This window comes from Marmota marmota, unplaced genomic scaffold, assembly GCF_001458135.2.
Source record: "Marmota marmota marmota unplaced genomic scaffold, marMar, whole genome shotgun sequence".
Lineage (NCBI taxonomy): Eukaryota > Metazoa > Chordata > Mammalia > Rodentia > Sciuridae > Marmota > Marmota marmota.
In genome coordinates this window covers 26,276,605-26,290,699 of record NW_026000019.1, presented here as the reverse complement: position 1 = coordinate 26,290,699, position 14,095 = coordinate 26,276,605, and the positions used below count along the sequence as shown (strand labels likewise).

General features: G+C 41.1%; 1 protein-coding gene across 7 annotated transcripts in view; it reads left to right on the top strand.

Moving 5' to 3' along the window:
• The window catches only part of LOC107147452 (carboxyl-terminal PDZ ligand of neuronal nitric oxide synthase protein), a 323,970-nt gene extending 320,098 nt beyond the window's left edge, over positions 1-3,872 (top strand). For all 7 annotated transcript variants that reach the window (XM_048810127.1, XM_048810129.1, XM_048810126.1 and 4 more), the window contains one exon: positions 433-3,872. In XM_048810127.1, coding sequence (XP_048666084.1) covers positions 433-922 — 490 coding nt within the window. In that variant the 3' untranslated portion in view covers positions 923-3,872. The remainder of the gene's footprint in view (positions 1-432) is intronic.
• The last annotated feature ends 10,223 nt before the right edge of the window (positions 3,873-14,095 follow it).

The following is a 14,095-nucleotide window of genomic DNA, read 5'->3' as shown; positions in this document are numbered from 1 at the left end:
TTTTATTTTGAGACAGGGTCTCACTGCATTACTCAGGCTAGCCTCAAACTTGCCATCCTCTTGCCTCAGCTTTTCAAGTAGATAACATTATAGACGTGAACCATCACACCCACCCAGGCCTTGTTTTAAACATGGCTGCTTCTGAAGTAGTGATGCACCCCTTATGGGGCTTATTGTATAGGTTTTTGTGCTGCTCTGAACACTAGATAAGGATAAAACAGGCCAAAAGCTCATTGTTGTGTTGAAATTGCTAAGACCTGCACCCTGAACCCAGAATTGGAGCCCAGGGGGTGAAGCACTTATTCGCCCAAGGGATGAACTCACCCATGTGGCTGAGTTGAAGGTGAAGTTGGAGTTAGGGATGTGAGGATGGGGTGGACTGGTATCTCACCATTTGTAAAGCATGCATGTTTACTGTTATCAATCTTACAGATCAGTCCCTGAGGACTTCCCTCGCCTGGATCCTCCACCTCCCATAACCAGGAAGCGAACCCCTAGGGCCCTGAAGACCACCCAGGACATGCTGATATCATCACAGCCCGTCCTAAGTAGTCTGGAGTATGGGACAGAGCTGTCACCTGGGCAGCCCCAGGACTCCCCTCTCACTGTCCAACCTGTCCCAGCAGATGCTTCACAGCTGGAGGCCACCATGGAAGATAGGGACGAGGTTCTGCCCAATGGTGAAGTTTCCCTATCGGTTCCTGACCTAATTCACAAGGACAGCCAGGATGAATCTAAGTTAAAGGCATCTGAGCACAGAAGAGCCTCCTCCCCAGGCCTCGTTGAGAGGAATGGCCTCAAACTCAGCTTGAGCCCCATCAGCCTGGCTGAGTCCTGGGAGGACAGTAGCCCCCCTCCTCGGGCACGGACCTCCAGCCTTGACAATGAGGGCCCTCACCCAGACCTGCTGTCCTTTGAGTAGCCTGTGATCTTCCCTGCCAAGCACCCCTCTTCCCTCTGCTTTCTCTTCCACTGTGCACAGGGGGCCCTGGCCCTAGCTCTACCATGCCCTTTGGTCTTCCTTGTACAAGGCACCTGCAGAAAGCTGATTTCCACACAGATGTTGCAGGGTTAAAAGTCCACAGGTAATTCTAGTTGAAGAGTCTATCTGCAGAATGGCAAAAGGACTCAGGTGCCATCCTTGATCCTAATTTCTGTAAGCTCCTCTGGGTGTTGATTGTAGCCCAGGGGTACTAGATCTCTTTCACCCACAAGTTTGTTCCAGCTTCCTACTGAATGATAGGGCTACCAGCTCAGGGTGATGGATCTTGCAGGACTTTTCTTTGTCTGTCTCCCATATGCTGCCTGCTCTTCCTCACCCAAGCCCTGGTTCCTCTCTCTCCTCCATCATGGCCCAGAGATCCTATCTCAGGGGGCAACAAGGCTGGATGAGGAATGATGGGGTTGGCTTGATGATGGGGCCTGTCCTAGAAAGCCACACAACCTGACCGTAGCCCAGCCACGGTTCCTCCTGGTTCCAAGAAAGTGCGGGGCACCTGGTATCTTTCCTCTGTCCCAGGGGGCCAGAGGGGGTGCTTAACCTATCACTCAGGGTTCTCAAGGTTTTTCCCATCCTTTAGGCACCTGGGAAAATGCTGGGGCTTCCTGCACAGAAATAACAGCCAGGCTTCCTTTGCTATGTGTGTGAAGACAGGGCTAGGCAGGCCTCAGAAGAAGAAGCAGGCAGAGCATGTTTTGATTTTGGTTTGAGGGGAGAACCCAGGAGAGTAAGGGTGGTCCTACTAGAGAGGAGAGCAGAGGTGTAGATAAGGGAGTGAAGCCAAGATAGAGAAGAGTGTGGTTGGGGATCAGAGCAATTTTTCAGGGTCACCCCACAGCCTAGAATGAAGCAGTGCCAGGGTCTCGGTAAGTGTGAGAGCCAGGGAGAAGCATGTGAGAGACTGGGATGCGATCCAAACTGTGGAGGCACACCTCCTAATAAACCCAAGGTGCTTTGTGCTTTTGAAGTTGCCTGAGTCTCCTGCAGCACCAGGCCTCCCTGGAGGGGCCTCTGTCCTGCCCTTCCCTAGTTCTATCCTGATGCCAGGGGTGGTCCTCTGCTCCCTCCTTCTGGATCCGCCTAAGGAACAGATAAGTATCCTCAAACCTTCACTTGTTCCTATCCTCCTGGGTTAACCCACTTTTGTATTCCTGTCTCCCACCAGGGGACCTATTGTACTGTCTTCCAAGGGCCAGGAGACCCTGCAGCGAGCTCAATCTTGGGGGTCTTTGCAGCAAGAAGATAACATCTCTCTTTCTCTCTCTTTTTTTGTTTTTTAACAAGGCAACCGGTATCTAAAGAGAAGAATGGGAATGGTAGGTCCAGCCAGGACAGGCTGTGCCTCAGGCTTCTTCCTATCATTCCTGTGCCCTTCCCTTTTCCTTTCAGTGTTTGGCTTCTCACCCATGAGCTCTGGGATACCTAGGCCTGGCTTCCCAGTTGATTATCACCAAGCCTCTGATCCTCTTCCTACCACCATATAATACATCCACGTTAACTCCTACAGAACTGGAAGCTTCAGTGGGATTGCTGGCATGTGGGCACATTCTTGTTTCTACAATTGTACAGCCTTGCCTCCACCCTCTCACACCCTTCTCTTCTGCCTTCTTTTGCCCCAGAAAGCAAGGTTTTGCAACATACTCCCTGCAAAGTCCTTTTCCTTCCCTGCTTATGAGGGTCCTATGCAGCTGAGTGCCTGCAAGGACGCGGTGGAGTGAGCAGGGCTGTTAGCACACATGAAGGCCCTGCCCTGCCTTACCCTAAGAACACCTTGGAAGTCAGAAATCCTCAGGACTAGCATTTGGTGTCCTGTGAGTTTTCCTAAAATGGTTCATAACATCAACCAAAACAGAACCGGGAACATGGGGGCAGAGACTCTAAACACCCACCAGGGAGTAAGCCCAGTTTCATCTGAGCTCTCTGTACCGGAAGCTTGGTTTGCCCCTCTGACAGGAAACTCAGCAAATGCCTGCAGTCTGAGGCTGCTGCCCTCCAGGGATCAAGTAATGTGGTAACTGGAGTACAAACAGTTCCAGCCCCCTCTTGCTTAAGTACTTGTCTCCACTCCAGCTGCTGCTGGAGTCCTGGCCCTCAGACCCAGGATTAGCGAAGGGATCCCACCAGGTTGTCCCAGGACCATCACAGGATGACTCCAGGCTTCTTCAGATTTATGTCTGATACTGAGTAAGGTGCCATGGGACTCTGTGCCAATCTCTGGCTGCCTACAGCTCAGCCATTCCCCTGCTCTAGGGGTGACACTGCTACCTAGGAGGCCCTCGAAGATTGAACCTTGTCTTAGACATGGTTGCTCCGGGCTAGGTGTTATCTAGAACCGGTAGGAGCAACTTACTACTAATCCTGCTGAGGGTTTTTTCTCTGGCCAACTCTTCCAGCCAAAGCCCCTTCTGGTTTCCTGTCCATCTCCAGTCTCACCTTCCTGGATTATAGCATGGCAGCCCCACTACCATAAATCGCTCCTCATGAGTCCAGTGGAGCTTGGCATAGGGCAGCCCAGTCCACCCTGTGAGGGCAAGGTACTGGGGAGGAATGAAGGGCTATCTTCTACATTTGCAAAAGGAAGTTTCTCCCCAGTTCTGTTTATAACTTCATCCTGATCACAAATGAGCTTCCCAAACCTGGCAGGATGGTGTTCCCCTCCTGCACAAAGAGAAACATCTCTGAATATTATGTATGTAGACGACATGAAGACATATGTTCATAGCCCATCAGCTTTGAAAAAAAGTTTGGCCCTAGTTTGGAAGAGGAAGAAGATTATAGATCTATTCTGAGTATTTTTAGAGAGTTCATATTTATATTTTTAGAGATTTTTCTGGTAGAAGGAAATTGCACAATAAAAGAATTCAGTTTGGTTTGCTGGCTTTGTTTTTTGCCTCTTGACTAATGGGGAGTAGTGGGTTCCAGGAAGCCGACTAGTCAGGTAGAGAACATTGGCACTTTGTTTTATGAGACTGAAAGAGTAAGGAATACAGAAATGTGGGGAAGATGGCGTCTACTGATGAACCTCCAACCTGAGACCCTTGGGCGGGACAATTTCTCAGGATATGCCATCATCTGTGTCCATGACTGGCTGGCTACTATGAATGTCTAGACACATGACTGCTTCCAGGGCATCTGCATGATGCATATGGGTAAGTCTGTCCTTGAGAGGAAGCTGGAAAGAAATGCAAATGACCATAAGATCATTCTCTAGGTCACTGGTTCTCAATCTGGGGTCCACACCCTACTTCCAACCAAGAATTGGCTGAAGTGTGTGTGTGTGTGTGTGTGTGTGTGTGTGTACATTCTCAAAAAGAGTCATCAGTAAATGTCAGCAAAATATCCAGAGCTGTGATCTTAGGCACTTCAGGAAATTGCTCTGGAGGGTCCTCTGGACTGGGACTGCCTTGGTGTTGACCTATGGAGAGAATGTGGCTTGGACAAGAGCTGGTCTAAACCCCTTCATTTCATCTCCACACCTCAGCCTGTGTCAGATCCAAGGACCCAGAGACTTCACACTGGAGAACTGGCCAGGAAGAAAGTGGAAAAGAAGCAGGAGTAGAAAGGGGTTTTAGTCTGTTCCCAGAAGCCACAGATATTTCCAAAGACAAAAAGATGGGCATTTCTGCCATGACATTGCTCTGAGTTGAATCCTACAGTTCAGCCTATAGGGGGGGTCCCCTAGCTCCTTGTCAGGAGTGTCTGTAGCATAAAGACTGTACCTGGTCTTTCTGCATCCAATTCTACTCCTATGCCTTGTTTCTTAGAGGAGGTACAAGAGAGAAAAAAATGGGCTTTCCAAACTCAACTTCTTGACAGTAGGCTCCAGCATACAGTTCAGAGAAAACAGGAGTAACACAAATACCAATCCAGCATATTCCATCCACGGAAAAGGCACTGAAAATCCTTACAATAGCAGCGTTTTTCCTTGAGCATGTGTTCCAATGATGATTCTTTAGGTGACTTCTTCAATTCTACTCCCATACCTTGTGTCTTAGAGGTTTTTGGGATTTACTTCTATGTTCACTCAGGTGTGGAATGTACTTTTAGTATGCCTTCCTTTCCCTCCATTATGGAAAGTTATTTTTGGCTAAGGTCACATATGCATAATTAGGAAAAAAATAATATTTAAAGGAAAATTTTAAGTATAAAAATGAATGTGAATATGCCGGGTGCTGCGGTGCCTGCCTGTAATCCCAGAGGCTCAGGAGGCTAAGGCAGGAGGATAGTCAGTTCAAAGCCAGCCTCAGCAATAGTGAGGTGCTAAGCAACTCAGTGAGACCCTGTCTCTAAATAAAATATGAAATAAGACTGGGGATGTGGCTCAGTGGTTTTTGTTTTTTGCCCTAGTACCAACAACAACAAAAAAATGTTGTCAGTGCTATGCTCTAAGCTGGTCTAGAAGCTGGGAAACAAAGATGCATTTATTCAAACAGTTTATCCAAGCCCCTGTCTACCATGAGGTAAATGTTGTCCAGGGCACAGCAGTGTCATTGGTGGGAACTAATAGTAAATGGACTTCTTACCTCCCCTGGAAAACTTCATAAGTGCACATGGCATTTAATGTCTTTCATCTCCCAAGGAAGTCCACTCTGGAAGCTTCAAGTTGTCCAGTGAAAGCATCATGGAGCACTTTACCCCTCTAGGATGCCCTTCTCCCTGTTTCCATTTTCTCTGGGGGCATGTGATGAAAGCCCTGAGTGCCCACCACTAACTTCCTACTAATGAGAAAATTCCTCTGCTTTCTGTATCCAAGGACCGACCCTCCTGAGACACAAATCCTCTTTGTGTCCAGCTTATCTCCAGCTGCTGCCATGATAAATAGTCTGGCTCAAGGGAGCCTGGGTACATTCTACCCCCATGAAACTTGGTTATTAACACAGACGGGGAAACAAGCTTGAAGAAATATTTAAGGACCAACTCACACACACCGGGCTTCATTCTCTCTCATGGGAGCTGCCTGAGGAATCTGTCAATTTATATGGAGCAGGAAATTTTGCCAGTGTTTTTCCTTTGTAATAGATTAAAAAAAAGAAGAAAGAAAACAAAAAGCAAGCTTCTAACAAACTGTACCCTGTTTTTTTTTTCTTGTTTTTTTTTTTTTTTAACTGTGTCATCTGTTTCTAGTACCATCTGCTCAGCTACCTTCTTTAAAGGATCCTTTCATGTTTACCACCATAGTGTTTCATAGTGTTGTGGTCCTCTTGCGTGTGGTCTGATGTTCAAGCACATTCCATGTTGAGTCCACTTTATGGAACAACTTGTGACAATTCCCTGTAGTTTGGGGATTGGTTTGGATTGGTCCCGACTACCATGAGAAAGGGGAAGGGAGAAGCCTGGCCCTTTGAGATGGCGGGAAGTGAACCCCACCAGCCCTGTGAAGGGTTTTCTACTTCCACAAAGTGAATAGGCTCCCTCTTTATCCTGAGCCCACAATGGATGTACCTGCCTGCTATCAGGAAAGCCCAGAACAGGTTGGGACTCCCTGTCTTGTATACCTCCTGGTAGGGTCAACTCTGTTCCAGTTAGCTTTCCTTGCTCAATTTCAGTCCTGGGTCCTCTGCATCAAGAATCATCAACAAACCTGGCAAATCCTCTCTGGACCTGGCCAAAGCACAGCTTTTCTAGGAGCTGGGTCTTCTGGGGAGGCTGTCTCAGTCACCTGGGAAGTGACTTCATGGTCATTCAGCACAGCTCGAGGGTAAAGCTGAGGTCACCTACCCTGCCCATGCCTCTCCCTCACCAATTGGTGCCTCTGGAGGTGGCATACTTTGTGACCAAGAAGAGTGTGGGTGAGGCATCAGATAGTTCTCTACACTCCAGATCATCCTCAGCTCAGCCAAACTACTTTTGCCACCTTTATCTGCCTCTATGCTCCAGTGTCCCGGGACCCCAAAACTGCCCAGAATTGTTTCAATGCCTTTGTTTAAAGCAGTCCATCTACCTGAGCCAGGTTTCCACCTTCCTTTCTCTTTCCTGTGACTTTGTCAGGCTGTGTTAATTTGTCCTTCAAATTTCAGCTTAGGCATGCCTTTCTCCAAGGTTCCTCCTGACCACATGCCTCCAGCCCCTCTCCTCTACAATCCCATACATTTCTCCATTAAGGCACTTCCTATGTGTCATGGAAAGTAGGTTCCTCCTCACGTTTCTCCCACAGTCTCTGAGCATCTTGGGGGACAGGAGCTATGCCATCTTCCTCTCTGACGCCACAGTTCCCAGCACAGTATCTGTCAAGTCACTGGAACTTGATAAAGATGTGCTTAAACTGAACTAAACACAAGGAACTGATAATTTGTGTAGAACAGGTAAGACTGTACTCACTAGCATTTGGGGTGGACCAACATGACCTCCTTCAGCCTGCCTTCCTCAGGGTTTCTACCCACAGGCAGCCTCTGTACCTGATCATCAACTGCACAAGAAAGGCCAAAGGAGGTCATTCTCAAAATGGCAAATGATTAACTGACCACTGTGTAACTCATTTACCTTCGGCAAGAGCCTTAATTAATTCTGCTATGGAGATGACAGAAGAAGGACTTACGTCCAATTTAAGAAGTGTTGAACCTCAATGCCAGGCACCTGTCCATCTCTGGCTGCTGCTTATACTGGTCTGAGTGATCGATTTATTTATTTATTTATTTATTTATTTATTTATTTTTTGTACTGAGGGTTGAACTCAGGGTCAGGATGTCTCTAAGTTGCCCAGGCTGGCCTTGAACTTGCAATTATCCTGCATTAGGCTCCTGAGCTGCTAGGATTGCAGGCATGCACCATGGTGCCTGGCTAAATACAGGTAATATTTTACTATTTAAAGAGATTCACACAATTTCATTAATCCTCATGTCTTGTGAAGTAGCTAGTTCAGCCCCATTTTGTAAAGGAACTTTACAACTGATAACAAATGACCTTAGAAGACCCAAGTTTGCAGACTGAGGAGTACTCACCTTCCCTACCATCAAACAACTCTTTGTTTCTATCACACCAGTCTCATAAAGAATCTCAGGAAATATTCATGGCCCAGAAACAGTATTTTGAGTTTGAGGTTCTCCAAGGATAAATACAATTTCATTGAACACTGAATATTCATGTAGAATAAAAATTTAAAGACCCATTCCCCAACACCCTTATTTTACAGAAGAGAAAACAAAGACTGTATTTAAAAAAAAAAAAAAAAGTTAACCTGTAAGCCTAGCACAGTGGCTCAGGCCAATAATCCCCCCTACTTGGGAGGCTGAGGCAGGAGGATTGCAAGTTTAAGTCCAGCCTAGACAACTTGACAGTCTCAAAATAAAATTTTAAAAGAGGGTCAGGGATGTTGCTCCATGATAGAGCACCCTGTATTCGATCCCCGGTATGAGTTCACATGTGTTAGCCTCCTCTCATTGAATCCCCACTATAATCCTATGCAGTAAGAGTCATTAGCCCCTTTTCTAGAGGGGAGGAATTTAAGCAATTTTCCCATGGTCACTCTGCCAATAAGTGACAGAGTTGAAAACAGTGCCTCCTGAAAACATTTATTCTTAAGGATTTTGGTAAAAATCTACTCTGAATTGCAAGAATTTCTGCCTGAAGTTAAAGTGACAGGAATACCTCTCTTGTAATTTCGGGGAAGGCTGGCTTATATATACACTAATCCTGTTGTCGAAACTGGAGATTAAGTATTCAATTGGGAGGTGAAATACTGTTTGGAGAAAACCTGCCAAAGAATCTTTCAGGTTTCATTTAATACCATGGTTACTCAGCAGCGCTTTAAAAAATAAATAAATAACACAGCCCAACTGGTTTCTTGATGGTTGTCTGACCTCTTGTGGCTATATTTGGGAATTGCAATTTTTGGTAGCTTCCACAAAAGGAAGATTTTCAAAACCTAGATGAGAGAAATAGTAATTTCCTTTTAATAAGGCTTGTATTTTCCTTATGATCATTCAACAAATAAGTATGTGGAGGAAGAAATAAAAGATAAAATACTTCTTTAACTTGACATTTTAGAAGGAGGAATAAAATAAGAGAAACTTTTTTTTTTTAATAAAAAATGACAATTCTCCTGAAAAAGGAGAATTGAAATCCTGAAAAAGGAATGGTGTATAGAGTTTCCAAGAGAACAGAGAAGGAAAAACTCACAAACATTACAGTCTGTCATAAAGACAGACCATCTTTAATCCCAGTGACTGGGGAAGCTGAGGCAGGAGGATGTTCAAAGCCAGTCTCAGCAAAAGTGAGGTGCTAAGCAACTCAGTGAGACCTTATCTCTAAATAAAATACAAAAATAGGGCTGGGGATGTGGCTCAGTGGTCAAGTGCCCTTGAGTTCAATCCCAGGTACAAAAAAAAAAAAAAAAAAGAAGAAGAGAAAGAAGGATGTTATGAATGCTAATGTTATATGTGCTTTGAAACATATAAGAATGGATAATTGACTTAGTTTACTGTTATTTAAATGATAAAGAATCCAAAGAGGATAGATAATCATAATTAAAATATATAACAGAAAATTAGGTGGGATTGGTGGTGGAGACAGAAAGAAAATGAGAATATGCTAAATCATAGCATTTGATAGACTTAAAATATTGTAGAAAAATAAACAAAGATACAGTTCTTAATAAGTTATGGGTAACCACCAAAATTGTCTTTTATTTTGAAGTAGAACTTTCAAATTAGCAGAGATAAATTCGATCCACTCAAAGGATAGCAGAAAAAAAAAAAGAAAGGAAAAAATACAGTTAGAAAGAATGGAGTTAAAATAGTAGAAATAAATTCCAGTAGAATAAATTATAATATGCATATAAATACATTGAGATCACTGATGGAAGGAATCTAATGTTGGTTAAAAACAAACAGAAAACCTAAATACTGAAGTATTTTGTCTACAGAAGATAGAATTAAAAGGGTTGAAAATGAAGGGTTGGAAAATTATATACTGGAAAAGTACAACTGAAAAGAAAGGATAGCAATTTTAATATGATGTAAAATATAATTGAAGACAAAAATCATGAGAGAAAAATACTTCTTTATAAATACTTTTTCCTTTTTATAAAGAAATAGATCAAAACGAGAAAATAATTGTAAAAATATATGCAGTTAAAAATATAACCCCAAACCAGTTAAAATAAAAATGGCAGAATGATAAATAAAAAGCAATATAATGATGATTATTATTAGAAAGCTAAATCTATTACATAGTGAGTTAAAATGAAAAAATTATTTCTGTTTGACTCTGATTGATCAAACTGATGAAAATTAAGCAAATTTATATAAATATTTATTTTATATCCCCTGCAATCTTTGATCCATCTAGGGGCAGAAGAGACTGAGTTTTAAAATGAATAGAAAAAAAACCAATTCCAATAAATGAAATATTCAGAAGTTGAAGTCGAACCTGTATCTAACCTTAATGCTATACAGTGTCACCAGCCTTCCATGGGCTGTGTGTGTGAGCTATTGTGCAATCGTAGCCATATGTGGGGATAGGCCTGGCATTGCCAGCTCCCTGTCAGGGAGTGATCACATGATGCAGGTGAGCCTCCTCCTCAAGCTCTGCCTAAGATCCCATGCAGCACCTGAGATGGGTGTGACTTACCAAGATGTCAATCAATCTGCTGACCACAAGACATCATGAAGCAAGACCCCACCCTTGAAACCTTATCCGCTGCCTGATTTGAAGAACATTCTATTGAAACTCCTTTGTTAGTATAAAATAAAGAGATTCTGGGGTGCATCTTTCTTTCCAGCGTGGAAACTGACCTTAAGGTCACAGAGCCGTCCTACCTTTGGTTTGAAAACTACTCTCTATGTCACGTGATTTTCCCCTATTTTCTTAGTTTAATGGTGCTGCCAGTTTGTCTCATCTACACGGGTCGTTGGTGAGAATATAGTTTGAAATCTGTTCTAAAATGAAAACTAAAAAAAGATATATTTAGCCTGGTGCAGTGGTGCATGCCTATAATCCTAGGGGCTCCAGAGGTGGAGGGAAGAGAATCATAAGTTCAAAGCCAGCCTCAGCAACTTAGTGAAACCCTTTCTCAAAATAAAAAAGGCTAGGGATGTGGCTCAGTTGTTGAGCACCCCTGGGTTCAATCCTAGGGACCAATACTAAATACCAGCACCCATACCAATACTAGGTACACACACACATATATACAATGTATTAATATATTAATTAAATATTAAATTATATATAAATTAATTAATGTGTGTTTAATGTATATGTGTAATTAATATGTAAATAATAAATAGAAAGTAAATAAATATATTTAATATATAAATATATGAATCATATATATAATACCATATATAGTTATAGTTATTTGAAAACAATTACAAACTTCTAAGTAGTTCTTGGGTTGAAAAGGACACTGTTATAGGAGTGAAAATGCTTCACTGAAACAGCAGGTTCATGTTAAAATTAGTGGGATACAGATAACATTGTACTTTGAGCTACACTCATTGCTTTAGATATATTTATTAGAAAACAATAAATATGGAAAACAATTCAGATAAGTAAAATGAAATGAGAAAAAATGAGATGAGAAATCAATGAAGTAGAGAGCAACAATCCAGAAGCAATAACAAAAAAGATCAGCAAAACCAAAAGCTGGCTTTTTATTAAAACTGGTTAATAAAAGCAAGGTAGAAATAAGATACAGAGTAAGGAAGGAGATATGATTTTAGTCACATCAGAAGCATTAACAACAGAATATTGTGAGCTATATACTAATAATTGTGAAAATGTAGACAAAATCAACAAATTTCTGGAAAAAACAACAAAGTCCAAATGGGCAAAATAATTGAATAAACCAATTAATATAAAAGATATTTAAATAGTAATAAAATATTTTCCTCTCCTGCACCAGAGCCTAACAATCAATTTTACAAGAAAATAGCAAAAAAAAAAAAAATCCAAGAAACAGAATTCTAACCTTACAAAGTTATTGCAGAAAATAGAAAAAGGAGAAAGATTTTAATTCATTTATATGAAAAAGTGAACCAGTAATTCAGCAAATTATAGTCTTTTTGTTTTATGAGTTGCAATGAAAAAGCCTTAAATGTTTACTGAATCCAAGACTTTATTAAAAATAATACAATATGATTAAGGTAAACAATGTTAGGAAGGTATCATATTAACAATTGTATTAATTTTAGTAGCTTACTACTATAAAGCAGTGAAGATAAAAGGAAGTGAACTATCTTAATAGATGCAGAAAAAAATAACAATAAATTTCAAAATATTCTAGATAAAAATTTTAAAATAAACTTGATAAAGACTATTTACTGAAAACCTACAGCAAACCTCATGCTTAAATGGAGATAATTTCTAAGCATTTTTCTATAGGACTGGGAGCAACACAAAGATGCCTACTATCATGACCACGTGTAATGTGTATTAGATGCCCTTGGTCAATGAAGTAAACATGAAAAATAAGTAAAAAGCATAAGTATTGAAAAGAGTATTGAAAAGGCAGCGGAGCACAACAGACACTAGTATGGCAATATGTAAATCAATGGATGTGTAACTGATGTGATTCTGCAATCTGTGTATGGGGTGAAGGTGGGAGTTCATAACCCACTTGAATCAAAGTGTGGAATATGATATGTCAAGAAATTTGTAATGTTTTGAACAACCAACAATAAAAAATTAAAAAAAAAATAAGTATTGAAAAGAAAAAGAACAAAGTAATATTTATAGTTGACAAAAATCATTTACATAGAAAGCACAATGGAATCAATAGGTAAACCAGTAGCTCTAATGAGAAAGTAAATATTTTGCTGCCACCACAGACTATTAGAAAAGTAATAAAACATAAGATATAATTTATAACAACTAACAATAATTAGAAATTAATCTAACAGAATAGGGGCTGGGGATATAGTTCAGTTGGTAGAGTGCTTGCCTTGCATGCACAAGGCCCTGGGTTCAACCCCCAGCACCACCAAAAAAAAAAAAAAAAAAAAAAAGGAAGAAAGAAAATAAATTAATCTAACAGAATATATAAGATTCTATGGTAAAAATTTGCAACTCCATTAAACAGCAAAACTTATGGCCCATGTAAGTGGTTATAGCATGTTTATAACGGCCAGTGCACACTGAGGAGTATCATGTCTCAGTTAGAAGTACTGAATTAGATAGCTATAGTATGGAACAGGTCAGTGTTGCATTAAAAAAAAAAAAAAAAAAGGAATAACAGATTTAGAGCAATAGCACCATACCATGTACATAAATGCTAAATGTATGTGTCCATAGCCAATACTTTATAGTCTGCAATGGTAATCCATGTCCAAAGTCTTATATCAAAATTATAGAGCTGGTTCCAGAGGGGGAGATCTTGGAATGGGAATTAGGGATGAAGGAAAAAAAAACTGCAATAAAACAAAAGAAAGTTGTCGTATGGGCTAATGGCAGTTGTGAATTAACAATTAAAGTATGTGCTAAACTCAACTCTCCATACCAAAATAAAAAACAGAAAGAAAGAAATAGATAGATAGATTTCCACTATAGTTATTAAAGAAGAGAATAGAATATAATTGTCCTTGATTTAGAAGTCTAATTTCTTAGCATTCCATCAGTCTAATTTCTTTTCAGGACAGGAATCAACTCTCCAACATCCTTGGAATATATCATTGTCTACTTGAACCACAACACTGGGCAGACTGAAAGGTTGTAGGATAGACCCCGTGGGTTCAATGTTTTTATATTTGACTAAAACCGCTCTCCTATAAACACCCAACCATTGGTCCAAGTTCTTTGGCCTGTCATTGTATCCAGTGAGTCTGGATCATCTTTCAGAGCAGCACTTCAAACACTTGAAATAAATATTAATACTTTGGCTTTCCTCTTCCAGTCCCACATACCCAGATTTTTGAGTTGTTCTTCCTGTGATCAGTTCAGGATCTTCTAAAAAATGTCAGGGAGTCATAGTGTGATGTTAACATCGGCTATTAAATGTTGCTTGCTTATTTGAGAAATGTACTGGAAACTCACCAAGCATTGTGCAAGATTCTATGCATGGGTGCTTGACAAAAAGGAAATTGCTTCTAGGAGAGTTATAAATTAAAGATCTTGAAAATTGTCTTGATATACTGGATTTTGAAATGTATAAAGCTCAAGAAA